Source organism: Mustela putorius, unplaced genomic scaffold (genome assembly GCF_011764305.1).
Source record: "Mustela putorius furo isolate JIRA1106 unplaced genomic scaffold, ASM1176430v1.1 tig00003853_pilon_pilon_pilon, whole genome shotgun sequence".
Taxonomy (NCBI): domain Eukaryota; kingdom Metazoa; phylum Chordata; class Mammalia; order Carnivora; family Mustelidae; genus Mustela; species Mustela putorius.
Genome location: NW_025422005.1, coordinates 35,456,983 through 35,474,434, shown reverse-complemented (window position 1 = coordinate 35,474,434; position 17,452 = coordinate 35,456,983). Strand labels below are relative to the sequence as shown.

Sequence of the window (17,452 nt, the reverse complement as noted above, 5' to 3'; positions counted from 1 at the left end):
TCACATAGCTTCACTAAGGGGTTATTTTGGTCAGATTTAACACAAGCTTCTCAAATTACCTATGGTTGAAGGATCAGATTTTTTATTTCCAGTGTACAATAGTTTATTTGATTTTTTAAAAAAGATTTTATGTATGTATTTGAAAGAGAGAGAACAAGAGCACATAAGCAGGGGGAATGGCAAAGGGAGAGGGAGAAGCAAGGGCTCAATCCCAGAACCCTGCCATCATGACCTGAGGCGAACGCAGTTGCTTAACCAACTGAGCCAACCAGGTGCCCCTTTTTTTCTTCCCCAACAATCATTTGCTCCTTGCTTTTTTTTTTTTTAAAGTAATCCCTACACCCAACATGGGGCTCAAACTCATAACCCCTAAGATCAAGAGTTACACGCTCAACCAATGGAGTCAGGCAGGCACCCCATCAGATGATTCTTTTTTTTTTTGGACAGACCACAAGTAGGCAGAGGCAGACAGAGAGAGAGGGGAAGCAGGTCCCCCAACAAGCAGAGACCCGGATCAGGGGGCTCGATCCCAGGACCCTGGGATCATGACCTGAGCCAAAGGCAGAGGCTTAACCTACTGAGCCACCCAGGTGCCCCATGAATGTTTATTAAATAATGCTTCCTCCAAATTTTTATTCTTATCTCTTTGTAGACCAGTAACAAACAGTTCACAAACCAGTATTAGTCTACCACCACTACTAGTCCACGGACCATGCAATGTGGTAGTAACAGACGTCTAAATAGAATATAAGCCCTAAAATCACAACATGAATGCTGTATATACATGCTACAAACACTGAAGCACTCCAGTGGCAACAAAAATACAAAAATGTTTTATACTCCACATGGATGAGGGGTGAGGAGCAATACTATATAAATTTCACTTAAGCCATGACAGAAGTTAACAGGTATCAGATTCACCCTCCCACCTCAAACAACTAAAAAAAAAACTGGCCAAGAACACGAAACACCAGTTTTCAAACACTGAACAGCTAGTAACACAGGACATTGATCTATCTGAGAAAAGGGAAACAAATGAGATAAGCCCCGTTTAAGTGTCCCCAACTTACTGCTTAGAGAATTTTGTCCACAGTACAGAGGAACCCGAAAAGAGTCTGTTTCACAGAACTGAGATAAGAGTCTGGGGTTTGGGGCACCTGGGTGGCTCAGTGGGTTAAAGCTTCTGCCTTCGGCTCAGGTCGTGATCCCAGCGTTCTGGGATCGAGCCCCACATCGGGCTCTCTGCTCAGCGGGAGCCTGCTTCCCTCTCTCTCTCTGCCTGCCTCTCTGCGGACTTGTGATCTCTCTCTCTGTCAAATAAATAAATAAAATCTTTAAAAGAAAAAAAAAAAGAGAGTCTGGGGTTTGGAGAGGCCTAGGTAGCTAGGATTTACAGAACAGAATGGAGAAAAGACAGCAAGCTCCAGATACCCACAGAAGGTTCCCTCCAGTCCTGATCACCTACATAAGAAAACTATTGAGGCCTAGGTAAGAGTTACTAGAAAAGATGAAACAATCTTCAGAGATCACACAGGGTCTAGAATAACTCATGTTCCCAAAAGCCAGGGTAGAAATACCTGTACCACGTGAGGCAAATACCATTTAGTAACAAAATTAAGTTCCAGGCCTGCCTAACAAAACTTAAAGACAATCCTCAACAGGACTGAATTATCCTTTTTTTTTTTAAAGATTTTATTTATTTATTCGACAGACAGAGATCACAAGTAGGCAGAGAGAGAGGGGGAAGCAGGCTCCCTGCAGAGCAGAAAGCCCGATGCGGGGCTCGATCCCAGGACTCTGGGACCATGACCTGAGCCGAAGGCAGAGCCCTTAACCCACTGAGCCACCCAGGCGCCCCCAGGACTGAATTATTTCCAAGTAACTGCATCCCAACATCAAAATATATTTAAAGGAATTTAAAAAAAAAAAAAAACCACTCAGCAACAAACCTCACAATGTCTGATAAGTTATGTAAGTAAAAAATGATCAGGCAAACAATAGTGGGGAAAAAATCCATAGTGGGGAAAAAAGGTAATCAAGAGAAACATACCCAGGAAGGACACAGACAATGACAGACAATGACATTAAGACAATCATTTTTAATGTACTCCACATGTTCAAGAATGTAAAGAGAAGCTGGAGTATGAGAAAAATAGAAGGTATTTTCTTAAAAAGTCAAGATTCAAATCACACTTCTGGAGACAAAAATACACTTGACACGATCAATCAGACTTGAAGAAGAAAATCACTAGAAATTTATAAAGCCAGCAGTGAAAACTATCCAAAATGAAAACAGAAAGACTTAAAAAAAAGTCTGAATTTCAGGTTGTGTGAGTGGCTCAGTTAGTAACGCAACCGACTCCTAACTTCCACTCAGGTCGGGATCTCAGGGTCGTGAGACTGAGCTCCACAGCGGGCTCCATACTCAGTGTGGAGTCTACTTGAGGTTCTCCCTCTCCCCCTGTCCTTTCCCTCCTCTCTCTCTAAAATAAGTATTTTTGGGGGCGCCTGGGTGGCTCAGTTGGTTGGGCAACTGCCTGCGGCTTGGTTCGTGGTCCTGGAGTCCTGGGATGGAGTCCCACATCGGGCTTCTGGCTCCATGGGGAGTCTGCTTCTCCCTCTGACCTCCCCTCTCATGCTGTCTCACGGTCTCTCTCTCTCTCTCAAATAAATAAAATCTTAAAAAAAAAATAAGTATTTCTTTTAAAAGTTTATTTATTTATTTGACAGAGGTAGCACAAGTAGGCAGAGCAGTAGGCAGAGCAGCAGGCAGAGAGAGAGGGAGAAGCAGGCTCCCCACCAAGCAGGGAGCCCAATGCGGGGCTCAATCCCAGGACTCTGGGACCATGACCTGAGCCGAAGGCAGATGCCTACAAACTTGAGCTACCCAGGCACCTCTAAAATAAATTTTTTAAAAACAGAACTTCATGACTATTAAACACTAAGGAGACTAACATACATGTGGACTGAGGTCCCTGAAAAGATAGTGGGGAAAGAAAATATTTAAAGGAATGGAGAAAATATTTAATTAAAGAAATGATGGCAGAGGCACCAGGGTGGCTCAGCTGCTTAAGTGTCTGGGATCGAGTTGTGGTCCCAAAGTCCTGGGATCTGGCCCCACACTGGGCTCCTGCTTAGTGGGGAGTCTGCTTCTCTCCCTCACTGCCCACCCCCTCCACTTGCGCTCACATGCTCCCTCTTCTTCTCTCTCAAATAAGTAAATAAAGTCTTAAAAAAAAAAAAAAATTGGACACCTGGGTGGCTCAGTCCATCAGTCTCTTAAGTGTCTGCCTTCAGCTGAGGTCATGATCCCAAGGTCCTGGGAATGAGCCATGCCATCGGGCTCCCTGCTCAGTGTGGAGTCCGTGCCTCTCTCTCTCCCTGCCTGCCCATACTCTTGCTCTCTTTCACCCTCTCTCAAATATATAAATCTTTTAAAAAAAGAAATGATGGCAAATACAAAACAAATACCATAAAAACAATAAACAATAAATTTTAATATTTATTTGAAAGATGGATAAAGAGCATGAGCAGGAGGGCCAGAGGGAGGAGAGAAGTCTCAAGCAGACTCCATGCTGAGCACAGAGCATGATGCCAGGCTGGATCTCACAAACCTGAGATCATGACCTGAGCTGAAATCAAGAGTCCGATGCTTAACCGACTGAGCCACCCAGGCACCCAACAATAAATTTTTTAAAAATGAACAATGGCAGAAAACTTGCCAATTTTGATGAGAAATATAAATCCACAGACCCAAAAACCAACAAACCCCAAGCAAAAGAAACATGAAAAACACACGGAAGTATTTGTCAAGTTCTAAAAACCAGAGACAGCGGAACAACCACAGATGTGCCTGGCTGGCTCAGTCAGTGGAGGATCTGACTTGATCTCAGGGTGGTGAGTTCAAGTCCCATGGTGGGCATGAATCCTACTTTAAAAAATAAAAGAAAGAAATAAGATATAAAATCAGGCAAAAGAAAATGATACTTATATAATCATAGTAAAAAATATAAGAATGGGGGTGCCTGGGTGGCTCAGTGGGTTAAAGCCTCTGCCTTCAGCTCAGGTCATGAGCTCGGGGTCCTGGGATCGAGTCCCGCGGCAGGCTCTCTGCTCAGCAGGGAGCCTGCTTCCTCATCTCTCTCTCTCTGCCTGCCTCTCTGCCTACTTGTGATCTTTCTCTGTCAAATAAATAAATTCTTTAAAAAAAAAAAAAGAAAGAAAGCCTCCTCTTTCATACAAAAGAGAGGACTTACCACCAATGCACAATTATGAGAAAAAATGTTAAAGGAAATCTAGGCAGAAAAGAGACGCTTATGTCTGTTAAGTGTCTGACTTAAACTCAGGTCATGATCCCCAGACTTCCTGCTCAGTAGGGACCCTGCTTCTCCCTCTGCCTGCTGTTACCCCTTCTTCCCTGTTTGTGCTCTGACAAATAAATAAATTCTTTAAAAAAAAAAGGGGGGGGGGAGAAAAAAGGAAATCCAGGCAAATCCTAACAAAGAAAGTTATACCAGGTAGAAATTTGGATCTATGTCAATAAGAAGCACTGACCATGGAAAATGAGGGCACATGGAATACATTCTTTTATTTTTTAATCTGTTTTTTTTCAACTTTAATGAACATTTGGCTCATTTCTAGTTTTGGCAATTATGACAACTGATGTGAACATTTCTGTGCATGTAGTTTGGTGGCCAGCTTCACATTTCGTTTTAATACAAACTGAAAAGTGAATCAAGTTTTTAAAGATTTCAGAAGCAAAACAAGCATTCCCAAAGTTATTAATATAAATATTTTAGCAATAAAATCACATATGAGGGGAGCCTAGGTGGCTCAGTGGGTTAACCCTCTGCCTTCAGCTCAGGTCATGATCTCAGGGTCCTAGGATTGAGCCCCACATCGGGCTCTCTGCTCAGCATGGAGCCTGCTTCCCCCTCTCTTTCTGCCTGCCTCTCTGCCTACTTGTGATCTGTCAAATAAACAAAATCTTAAAAAATAAAATAAAATCATATATGGAAACATTTCTAAATAACTGTTTGTTTGTTTTTTTTAAAGATTTTTATTTATTTATTTGTCAGAGAGAGAGCGAGCGAGAGCGAGCACAGGCAGACAGAGTGGAAGGCAGAGTCAGAGGGAGAAGCAGGCTCCCTGCGGAGCAAGGAGCCTGATGTGGGACTCGATCCCAGGACGCTGGGATCATGACCTGAGCCAAAGGCAGCTGCTTAACCAACTGAGCCACCCAGGCGTCCCTAAATAACTGGTTTTTAAAAAGTTTTCTCCACTGCATGTTTCTTTTGAAAAGCAGTTACTTTCTCACTGTTAAAATATCAACTTTTATCTTAGGGCATCTGGCTGGCTCAGCTCCTAATCTCCTGGTGGTGAGTTCAGGCCCCATGCTGGGCAAAGAGCTTACTTTAAAAAAAAATTATCTTTTACAAATTTTTTATTTTCAGTTATCTGCTAGTGGGTTTACTACTGACAGCAATTGTTTTTAACTACCTGATGTGTCTAACAAAGCTAGGAATACAAGCTATAAATGGAAGTGTCAATTCTGCTATTTTCCTGCTATTTGTTTATGCTTGCATTATTATCTTCAATTCACCATTTCTAAGCAGGAATCTTTTAAACACACTGTCCACTTTGTAAGAGCTAGTTTAAACTGGAAAAAAAAAAGTCATATCTAGACTTATTGTTGCTATCATTTAACAGTATATACAAATATTGGATCATTATATTGTACCCTGAAACTGTCAATTATATCCCATTCTTTTTTTTTTTAGATTTTATTTATTTATTTGACAGAGAGAAATCACAAGTAGATGGAGAGGCAGGCAGAGAGAGAGAGGGAAGCAGGCTCCCCGCTGAGCAGAGAGCCCGATGTGGGGCTCGATCCCAGGACCCTGAGATCATGACCTGAGCCAAAGGCAGAGGGTTAACCCACTGAGCCACCCAGGCACCCCAAAACATTAGGATTTTTAAGAATGGGATATAGGGGTGCCTGGGTGGCTCAGTGGGTTAAGCCACTGCCTTCGGCTCAGGTCATGATCTCAGGGTCCTGGGATCGAGCCCCACATCGGGCTCTCTGCACAGTGGGGAGCCTGCTTCCTCCTCTCTCTCTGCCTGCCTCTCTGCCTACTTGTGATCTCTCTGTCAAATAAATAAATAAAATCTTTAAAAAAAAAATCCTGTTTTATCATCTCCCTCATATGAGGAATTTTTTTTTTAAGATTTTGTTTATTTATTTGACAGAGATCACAAGTAGGCAGAGAGGCAGGCAGAGAGAGAGAGGAAGGGAAGCAGGCTCCCTGCTGAGCAGAGAGCCCAATGCGGGGCTCAATCCCAAGACCCTGGGATCATGACCTGAGCTGAAGGCAGAGGCTGAGCCACCCCAGGCACCCTCACTTTAAATTCTTGCCACAAACATAATACAAGGACAACACTGGCAATCCTACCACACATCCTGTAGAATTTTTTCTTCATGAATATTTTTTCAATCTCTCCAAAGTGACTATTTCTTCTTCAAATCTCCTACACCCTACTACAGTCCTCTCCCTTACTTCTAACCAGACCTTGCTTCACGCTTCATGGAACAGAAACAATTAGGCCTTCTTTCACCACACCAAACCTGTCTGCATGTGTACCCCTATTTTCTGTTATCCTTATTTCTATGAATAAAGTTTCCATGCTAGAATCTTCATATAGCTGGTCCCTTGTCACTCACATATCATGGAGTGAATCCTTGACCATGCAAACTAAATTAATCATCCAGTTACTTTCATCTTAAAAATGGGTAAATTAAGATAAGCATCTGTATAATATTTTGTCACTAACATTCTCTAATCTACGTATTCATAGTCTATACCAAGTAATGGAAGCTTCATCTGAGAAAACGGACCTCCTCTGTCTCCTTAAATGTGGTATCTCTAGTAACCAAAATAAATGTTCAGTAAATATAGAGGAAACACACTTAGGACCTGGGAGACAAGAAAAGTGCTTCACAAAATTCTCCTTAAAGAATGACCAGGGACACCTGGGTGGCTCAGTCTGTTAAAGGTCTGCCGTATGCTCAGGTCATGATCCCAGGAGCCTGGGACTAAGCCGGGATCCCTGATCAGCCAGGAGCCTGCTTCTCCCTCTCCCTCCACCTCTGCGTGCAGCTCCCCTTGTTTGTGCTTCTGCTCTTCTCTGTCAAATGAATAAAATCTTAAAAAAAAAAAAAAAAAAGTCTTGGGGCACCTGGGTGGCTCAGCAGGAAGCCTGCTTAAAAATCTTAAAAAAAAGAAAAGAAAAGAAAAGAAACAGGAAACCAGAATCCCCAGTAGCTCAGTGGGTTGGGCGTCTGCCTTCGGCCTAGGTCATGATCTCAGGATCTTGGGATCAAGCCCCACGTGGGGCCCTCTGCTCAGCCGGGAGCCTGCTTCCCTCTCTCTCTCTGCCTGCCTCTCTGCCTACTTGTAATTTCTCTGTCAAATAAATAAAAGTCTTAAAAAAAAAAAAAAAAAGAAAGAAAGAAAGAAAGAAAGGAACAGGAAATCAAGGCCCACAGTGTCAACCAGAAACATAATAGTTTTCCAGGCACCTAATTATATTTATCATCATCTATCATCCTCCCTACTAAGTTTTAATTTACCCTTACAAATAAATATAAGCTCAATGTCCACCTGATAGAATGGATAAAAAGTACAGTCTATTCATACAGTGGAGCACTATATAGCACAAAAAAAAATCACTAAAACAGTATGTAATGTGTATGAGTCTCATAATGTTGAGTATAAGCAACTAGATATCACTACACAGTGCATAATTCAATTTATAAAGTTCAAAAACTGACAAAACTAACCTATTGTTAGAAGTCAGAAGAGCTACCTTTGAAAGGAGGAATTTGATTGAGGGTTCCATAGTGGGTTTTTTTTTTTCCCAAGATTTTATTTATTTGACAGAGATCACAAGTAGGCAGAGAGGTGGGGTAGGGGACGCAACCAGGAAGCAGGCTCCCAGCTGAGCAGAGAGCGGGATTCGAGACTTGATTCAAGGGCCCTGGGATCGTGACCTGAGCCAAAGGCAGAGGCTTTAACCCACTGAGCTATCCAAGCGCCCCCATAGCATTATGTTTCAAATTTTCCCTTGTGAAATCTCACTTAGCTATACGTTTTCCATTTGTGCACTTTTTGTAGTGTGTTTTACTTCAACAAAATGTACTGAAAAAAAGATAATTTTTGTTTTAAATTTAATGACTTGGGGCACTTGGGGTGGCTCAGTTGTTAACCATCTGCCTTCTACTCAGGTCATGGTCCCAGATCAAGCCCCACATCAGGCTCCAGGCTCAGCAGAAAGCCTGTTTCTCCCTCCTACTCCCCCTGCCTGTGTTCCTTCTCTGTCTGTCAAATAAATGAAATCTTTAAAAAAAATAAATTAAATAAATTTAATGACTTGCCTCATACTTTTAAATAATTATTCTTAAAACAAACAAACAAACTAGGGGTGCCTGGGTGGCTGAGTTGGTTGAGCATCTGCCTTTGGCTCAGGTCTTGATCCCAGGATTCTGGGGTCAAGCCCCGCATCTGGCTTCCTGCTCAGCAAGGAGTCTGCTTCTCCCTCTCCCTGCCACTTGCCAGGCCAGTGCTCGCTAGTCTGTTAAATAAATAAAATCTTAAAAAAAAAAAAATTTTAAATATCAAATTTAAAAAGCAATCAATTAATTACAATCAATTAAATACTTTTGAATAATTAAGACCTAACTTGTGGAGCATGTGGATGACTCAGTCTGTTGAGTGGCTGACTCAGGTCATAATCTTGGGGTCGTAGACTGAGCCCCTCAACAGACTCCCCACTCAGCAGGCAGTCTACTTCAGAATCTCTCTCTCCATCTGCCGCTCTCTGCCCCCCCCCACCACACTCTCTCAATAAATATATCTTTAAAAATGAAAGTTTTTAAAAGTTTTATGTAGTCTTTTTTTTTTTAAAGATTTTATTTATTTGACAGAGAGAGATCACAAGGAGGCAGAGAGGCAAGCAGAGAGAGAGAGGAGGAAGAGGAGGAAGCAGAGAGCCCGATGTGGGACTCGATCCCAGGACCCTGAGATCATGACCTGAGCCGAAGGCAGCAGCGTAATCCACGGAGCCACCCAGGTGCCCCAAAATTTTATGTAGTCTTAAACTGGTCTATTTTTCTTTTGTTGTCTGTGCTTTTGGTACCCTATCCAAGACCAAGTCCAATATCACGGAGCTTTTATCTAAGCTTTCCCTCAGGAATTTTGGTTTCAGGCCTTACATTTAGGTGTTCAATCCATTTTCAGTCCAGTTTCATATATGGTGTAAGGTAAGATAAGGGTCCAACTTCATTCTTCTGCATCAGCATATCCAGTTTTCCCAACACCATTTGTTGAAGAGACTATTCTTTCCTCATAGAGTGGTCTTGGCATCTTTGTCAAAGATCATTTGACCCTACGTGAGGATTTATTTCAGGACTTTCTATTCTGTTCATTGGTCTATTTGTCTGTCTTTATGTCAGTTACCACAGTTCCCATTATTGTAGCTTTGTAATGTTGTGAAATCAGAAGTGGGCTCTCCAACTCTGCTCTTTTTTTTAAAAACTGCTATGGCTTTTTGGGATCCCTTGAGATTCCTTATAAATTGGATGAAACTACTATATCTGCAAAAATACCATTGAAATTTTGATATAGATTGTGTGGAATCTATAAATCTCTTTGGTAGTACGAACATTTTTTTAAAGATTTTTATTTTACTTATATAAACAATAAATTTGTAAATTAATAAAATGTTTTAAAAGAAGGAAGACACCTGGGTGACTCAGTTCATGACCCCAGGGTCCTGGGATCAGAATCCCTGCTTGGAGGGAGCATCAGATTCCCTGCTCCATGGGGAGCCTACTTCTCCCTCTCCCTCTGCCTGCTTGTACTTCTCTGTCATATAGATAGATCTTTTTTTTTTTTAAAGATTTTATTTATTTATTTATTTGACAGACAGAGATCACAAGTAGGCAGAGAGGCAGGCAGAAAGAGAGAGAGAGAGAGAGAGGGAAGCAGGCTTCCTGCGGAGCAGAGAGCCCGATGCGGGGCTCGATCCCAGGACCCTGAGGATCATGACCTGAGCCGAAGGCAGCAGCCCAAACCACTGAGCCACCCAGGCGCCCCTAGATAGATCTTTTTAATCTAGTGTGCTTGAGCAAGGGGAGGGGTGGAAGGAGAGGGGGAGACTCTCAAGCCAACTCCTTGCTGAGAGCATAGCCAGATGCAGGGTTCAATCCCAGTACCCCGAGACTATCACCTGAGCTGAGAAACCAAGAGTCAGACACCCAAACGACTGAGCCATTCAAGCACTCCAGGACACCTTAATATTAAGCATTCCAACCCAAAACAGGGCAAGTCTTTCCGTTTATTTGTATCTTCTTGAATTTTTCAGCCATGTTTTATAGTTTTTACTACAAAAGTCCGTCCAAGGGGCACATAAGTGGCTCAGTCAGTTGGGCCTCTGACTCTTGGTTTTGGCTCAGGTCACAATTTCATGGGTTATGAGATGGAGCCCTGTGTCGGGCTCCATGCTTGGTGGTGGTCTGCTTAAGGATTCTCTTCCTCTGTCCCTCCCCCTACTCTCATGCACCCAGGCTCAAACTATCTCTCAAATAAGTCTTTAAAAAGTTTGTACAAGTTTTTCACTCCTTGGTCGGGTTTATACCTAGTATACAACTCTTTGATTCTATTTTAAATGGCATCGTTTCCTTTTCAGATTGTTATTCTTGTATAAAAACATAACTGATTTTAAGATTTTTATTTTTAAGTAATCTATACACCCAACATGGGTCTCAAACTCAACCCTGAGATCAACAGTCACATGCTCCACTGACTGAGCCAGGTACCTTTCCCAAAATGCAAAGTTTTAGTAACTTAAAACTTTGTAAGGAACCTGTGTGGCTCAGTGAGTAGAGGATACAACTCTTGATCTCAGGGTCTTCCATTCCAGCCCAATGTTGCACGTAGAGATTATATAAAAAACAAAACCTTAAACAAAACTGCAGAATTCATTCATTAGTTCTAACAGGTTTTTTTGTGTGTAGTCTTTAGGGTGGACCTCATTTAAAAATTTTATTTACTTATTTTTTTTTAAAGATTTATTTATTGAAGGGGCGCCTGAGTGGCTCAGTAGGTTAAGCATCTACCTTTGGCTTAGGTCATGATCTTGGGGTCCTGGGATTGAGCCCTGCCAAGAAGGCTCTCTGCACCCACTTCCCCTTCTTTCTCTGCCTGCTGCTCTGCCTACTTGTGATCTCTCTCTCTCTGTCAAATAAACAGGAAAAAAATCTTAAAAAAAAAAAAAATTTATTTATTGAAGACAGAGACAAAGAGACCGAGACAGAGAGAGAAAGAGGGCATGCCAGCAGGGGGAGGGGCAGGAGAGAAAGACATAAGCAGACTCCCCACTAGTACAGAACCCCATGCAGTGCTCATCTCATGAACCAGAGATCATGACCTGAGCCAAAACTGAGAATCAGACACTCAATTGACCAAGCTACCCAGGTGCCCATATTTTATTTATTTTTAAGAATCTTAATTCTAAAAAATAATAATAATAAAAATAAATTTTAAATTTAATTCTAGTTAATATATATCTATGTTGTATTAGTCTCAAGTGTGTAATAGTGATTCAACAATTTTTTTTTTCTAAGACTTTATTTATTTACTTGACAGAGTGAGACACAGTGAGAGAGGGAACACAGTGAGAGAGGGAGAAGCAGGCTTCCCACCAAGCAGGGAACCCAATGAGGGGTTCCATCCCAGGACCCTAGGATCATGACCTGAGCTGAAGGCAGACACTTAATGAATGAGCCACCCAGGCACCCTGAATCAACAATTCTATACATAGATTGGTCCTCATCATGGTAAATGTACTTTTTTTAAGTTGGCTCCAGGCCCAGCATGGGGTTTGAACTCACAACCCCAAGACCAAGAGTCCCAAGGTCTATAACTGAGCCAGCCAGGTGCCCACGATAACTGTACCTTTAATCCTCTTCATCTATTTCACCCATCAACTCACCCACCTTCCCCCTGGTAACCATTAGCTTGTTCTCTATAGTTAAGAGTCTGTGTTTTGGTTTGTCCTTCTCTTTGTCCAATTGTTTTGCTTCTTAAATTGAGTGGACCTCATTCTTTAAGGTGGTAGTGAAAAATGCTCTTGGACATGTATATAATTAGCATTACCAAGGTTAATGGGATATGATGATGAATTAATTGTCTTAAGAGTACAAGGTCAGGAGTGCCTGGGTGGCTCAGTTAATTATCTAACTTCAGCTCAGGTCCTGATATCCATGTTCATGGATAGAGCCCCTTGTGGGGGTCCACTCAGCAGAGTCTGCTTCTCCCACTCCTTCTCCCTCTACCCCTCCTCCCCACTCGTGGGTGCACTCTCTCTCAAATAAATAAAAAAGTACAAGGTCATACTCCTCTTATTGAGAAATAATTTCAACATTTAGTCCATTTGTTTTTCATTCTGACCTCAAAAAAGCACCCTGACATTACCAAATAAAAATTCAACTAAAACAATCTAATAGGTTTTTTTATTGCTTTCCCCCCGAGATCCACCAGAGGGACTCTTCTCCCACTTACACATCTGAGCAGGAATACCTATTTTTATTCCTCCACCCCACTGAAAAATAGGTACTCAGGTATTCTAGCTAAATCTTTCAAACAAATAATTACAACATTAATTCATCATAAAGCCATGGAGCAGGGGCGCCTGGGTGGCTCAGTGGGTTAAGCCTCTGCCTTTGGCTCAGGTCATGATCTCAGGGTCCTAGGATCAAGACCTGCATCAGGCTCTCTGCTCAGCAGGGGGCCTGCTTCCTCCTCTCTCTCTGCCTGCCTCTCTGCCTGCTTGTGATCTCTGTCAAATAAATAAATAAAATCTTAAAAAAAAAAAAAATCCATGGAGCTAACTCACAAGACGTTCTCTAATCTTATTTTAAACACCAAAATACTAAGCACTAAAATAACCCCTTACACACCAACACAGAGGAAACAAACCACTTGTGGAAATAGAAATGACAAACCCAGAACTTAAAGATTACTGAGCTAGGGGCATCTGGAGGAAACAAACCACTTGTGGAAATAGAAATGACAAACCCAGAACTTAAAGATTACTGAGCTAGGGGCGTCTGGGTGGCTCAGTGGGTTAAAGCCTCTGCCCTCGGCTCAGGTCATGATCCCAGGGATCCTGGGGTTGAGCCCCGAATACGGCTCCCTACTCAGTGGGAAGCCTACTTCTTCCTCTACCACTCGCCCTGCTTGTGTTCCCTCTCTCGCTGTCTGTCAAATAAAATCTTTTAAAAAAAGATGTCTTGGGGCGCCTGGGTGGCTCAGTGGGTTAAAGCCTCTGCCTTCGGCTCAGGTCATGATCTCAGAGTCCTGGGATCAAGCCCCACATTGGGCTCTCTGCTCAGCGGGGAGCCTGCTTCCCCCTCTCTCTCTTTTAAGAAAACTGTAAAAGAAAATACTAATAGTAAGATTTTATTTGAGAGACCGTGCACACATGAGCAGTGGGAGAGGGGCAGCCAGAGAGGGAGAGGCAGACTCCCCATTGAGCAGGGAGCTGGATGCTGGACCTGACCCCAAGAATCTAGGATCATCAAGTGTGCTCAAGGCAGATACTTAACTGACTGAGCCACCCAGGTGCCCTAAACAAGCCATTTATTTTCTCTTTTAAGATTTTACTTATTTGAGAGAGCACGCGAGCAAGTGAGCACAGGCAGAGGGAAAGTGAGAAACAGGCTCTCCACAGAAAGGGCAGCCTTATGAGTGACTCAATCCCAGGACACCAGGACCATGGCCTGAGCCGAAGGCAGCCGCCTAATTAACTGACTGAGCCACCCAGATGCCCCTAAAAAAGTCTTCTCCTTCCCCAATTTTATTTATTTGTTTATTTATTTATTTGACAGAGAGACAGCAAAAGAGGGAATACAAGCAGAGAGAGTGGGAGAGGGAGAAGCAGGCCTCCCGCTGATCAGGGAGCCCCATGCGGGGCTCAATCCCAGGACCCTGGGATCATGACCTGAGCCAAGGCAGACGCTTGAGAACTGAGCCACCCGGACGCCCCAAGAAGTCATTTTAGACACTTTACCTCTGAATACCCCCATTAACTTACTTAACTGAGAAATGCCATCTTTACCGTTCCCTCAGACTAGCTAATTAGGTTTTCATGTAATTTACTCTCAAAGTAAGCTTTTTCATGGGTAATGAAATTATAAAAATTAAATACTGGGGTTTAACCCAGACTGTGCCACTTATGAACTGGGAAATTATTTCACCACTCTAATCTTGATTCTTCTTACCTATAAAAGGAAGTTAACTACTTCACAGCAAACTCATGTGGATCAAGTAAAAATATCCAAAAAAGCACTTAATACATACAATTGGTAGATTTTAGTTTGCAACTCATGGCTGGAACTTAATAGTTTATTTTCCTTTCTGGAGGCACATGAGTACTTTCCCAGTGTATGACCTGCCAGGAAGCTGGAGACTAGCTCACCACTACCTTAACTTTAGCTATACACAGGTAACATCTGAATATCTGCAATTCATACTGGCTGCATAATTTTATCTCAAAACCAAACCCTCAATACTCTTAAGGGCTGAGAGGGCAAGGATCTCTAAATGGAACGACTGCTAGAGTTGTCCAGCACACCATAAAATGGTCTCCTGAGCATCAGTCTCAAGGAGTTCCTTATTTTAAAAAGGGGGGGGGGATGGGGCGCCCGGGTGGCTCAGTGGGTTAAGCCGCTGCCTTCGGCTCAGGTCATGATCTCAGGGTCCTGGGATCGAGTCCCGCATCGGGCTCTCTGCTAGGCAGGGAGCCTGCTTCCCTCTCTTTCTCTCTCTCCTGCCTCTCCATCTACTTGTGATTTCTCTCTATCAAAATAAATAAATAAAATCTTTTAAAAAAATAAATAAAAAATAAAAATAAAAATAAAAAGGGGGGGGACCACATGACTCACAAAGCACAAGCTACTCCTGTCCTATCAAATCAATGAATGAGGAAGCCGAAAACGGAGCTTGAAACTAAAATTGTATTTTCTCTAAGTTCCCACGTGATCCTGAGGGTAGTTTGACCACTGCTAAACGTGAAGGAAAACGAACCAAGTGGTAGGCAGCGTAGGTAGAGATAAATAAATCTCTAGTAACTTGGAATGTACCAACACCATCAGAGTGTTAAGTCTATAAACTAATCATAAAACCTCACAGCAACCTCTCTATAGTGGAAGAAGCGAACTTCTAAGGTGTATAAGGGAAAAAATAAAACCAGGCTCTTAAAATCAAGGGATGATTGGGAATTTAGACGCACCAGATGGAAACGGCACTTGCTTCCTCTAATTAACGGAGTGTCCCCTTTCACTGTTCAAGAAATACCTTGTCTGACAAGCACTGTAACGCTTTCAAAGCAATCGTTTCTACCCAGTCCACCTAATACATTTCGGGCATACAACCGCCCATTCACCTAGCAACCAAACACTGACTGAAGTAAGGAGTTCCACGCAGCGCTAGGTGAAGAAGCTTTGCGTCCCACCTACACGGTAGGTGGCATCCCACCGAAGCAGCCAAGTTTCTCGCCAGCACTCCCTAGGCCTAAAGAGTCACTATGCTCTCCACCAGAGGCCGAAGAACGAAGATAGCTGAGAGGAGGAGGGCAGGAGATGGGCGAGGAGACAGTAGCAAACAAGCTTCACCACGCCACACCGCGGAAGTTGGATAATCTGGGCGAACCGCACAGCCCCAAACAATGGAGTTTTCCCGCCTCCTCAGGACCCCGCCCCCTGCTCCCCAGCCCGCGGAGGAAAGCTAACCCTAGCGCGCGTGGCCCCGCCCCCTGAAGGCCCCGCCCCCTCCCGAGCCCACCAGGCCAGCCTTCCTCCTCGTGCAAGGGTGGTTTTTTTTTCCCCGTGGGGTGATTTTTTTGGTGGGTTGTTTTTTTTTTTTTTTTTGGCGCCAAATCTGTTAGTTATTTTCCCGGGTTGTTTAGGGACACTACTGGATGCGCGAGCCAGGAGTGCGGGGACAGCACGGACATAAAGACAGACAGGAGCCCTGTGGCCCCGCCTCCTCCCCGATAGCCCCGGGCCGGGGGAGGAAGGAGAGGGGCAGACGATGGAGCAGCCGCCGGAGCAGCCGCCGCTGCCCCCGGCAAGATGGCGGCCGCGAAAAGCGGGGCAGGGGGCGCCAGCCAACTAATGTTACTGCTAATGCGCGAGATTCTCTGCAAAGGGTGGGTTTCTACAGTCCGGGTCTCCCCGAACTGCGACGGCTGCTCGGTGGGAAGCAAGTCCTTCCTCTCACGGGCCTGTCCCTCCCGGGGAGCCCCAGTCCACCACCCCCTCCCCGTGGACTGGCCAGTGCCTCAAGCTCTCCACGGTCCCGCTTACTTGTCGGCGGAAACCAGCTCCGCAGCGATGGCGGCAGTGGCTGTGGACTCTGCGGCCATCGTTCCCCTGAGGTGGTGGACCAACGGGCGGAATAGAGTCTGTGAGGAAAACAGGGAATTGGGGACGCCAGAGACCTATTCAGGGACAGAAAATGGCAGATTGGAGACCCCGCGCGGCTGGGCCCCTTTATAAACCAGAGCCCTTTGCCCCGCCCATCCACTTCCGGATCCTCCCCCTTGAGTTTAAAGGGCCAGGACTTCCCCAGTCCAGCCCAAGGACATTCTCGCCCTCGCCGTCTCTATCTGCGGGCTACCTTCCCTCCCTGACCCGCTTCCCCCAAAAAAGCAACTTCCTGCTTCTCTAGAAAGTTGCATAAGAACTGGAATCTTGGTACTACAACTCCTGACTGGGCGTCGGCCAGCGGCTTGCACATAAGGGGAAGCTGGTGCTGCTCTGCATGTTTGGAGCGTGTAGCCGAGGATCTCTTTCCCGCCCTGATTTTCAGGGAGGTGACCAAAACTTTCTACCCGTCCTCTCAGTCCTAACGGATAGACACGTAAGAACCGAGCACGGGTACAGCAGCAACGGCTAGAACTGATTTCGGTGAGAGACTCGTGGCTCTGAGCCTCAGCAACAGTTGACGTAAGAAAATGCTATCCTAGGATTGGCTACCGCCGAAACTTACGGCGCTTGATTCAAAGTCAGAAGTGCAGCGGGACGCTGACTCCTCCCCTCTGGGCCCGCCCCCTTCGGCTGGCCCAATCCGCTGACGCCATCCTCTTAGGCCCTACCCAGACTCCTGATCCGGCTGGAGTGCTCCCAGCTCTTTTCCTCCATTCAGAGCTACCGTTTATCGTTTGCCCCTGTGTGCCGGAGTACCGTGCTTAGACACTTTAAAACTGTTGGCGGTTTTATTTAATATTATCAACGCTATTTGTGAGATCGGGATTATCAGCCCCATTTGGTAGAAATAGAAACCAAGATTCAGGAAGGTGTAACTTTTTCAGAAAGTTGGAAGACAAGTCG

At 44.2% G+C, this 17,452-nt stretch overlaps 1 protein-coding gene across 4 annotated transcripts in view; it reads right to left on the bottom strand.

Moving 5' to 3' along the window:
* LOC101686597 (nuclear autoantigenic sperm protein) overlaps positions 1-16,975 on the bottom strand; it is a 42,473-nt gene extending 25,498 nt beyond the window's left edge. The window contains exons 1-2 of one of the 4 annotated variants that reach the window (XM_045064452.1): positions 16,821-16,975; positions 16,427-16,560 (exon numbers count right to left, since the gene is read on the bottom strand). In XM_045064452.1, coding sequence (XP_044920387.1) covers positions 16,427-16,560; positions 16,821-16,859 — 173 coding nt within the window. In that variant the 5' untranslated portion in view covers positions 16,860-16,975. Of the gene's footprint in view, positions 1-16,426; positions 16,561-16,779 lie in introns of all 4 variants that reach the window. The other 3 variants (XM_045064449.1, XM_045064453.1, XM_045064451.1) reach the window with 3 other exon arrangements.
* Between the last annotated feature and the right edge of the window lie 477 nt (positions 16,976-17,452).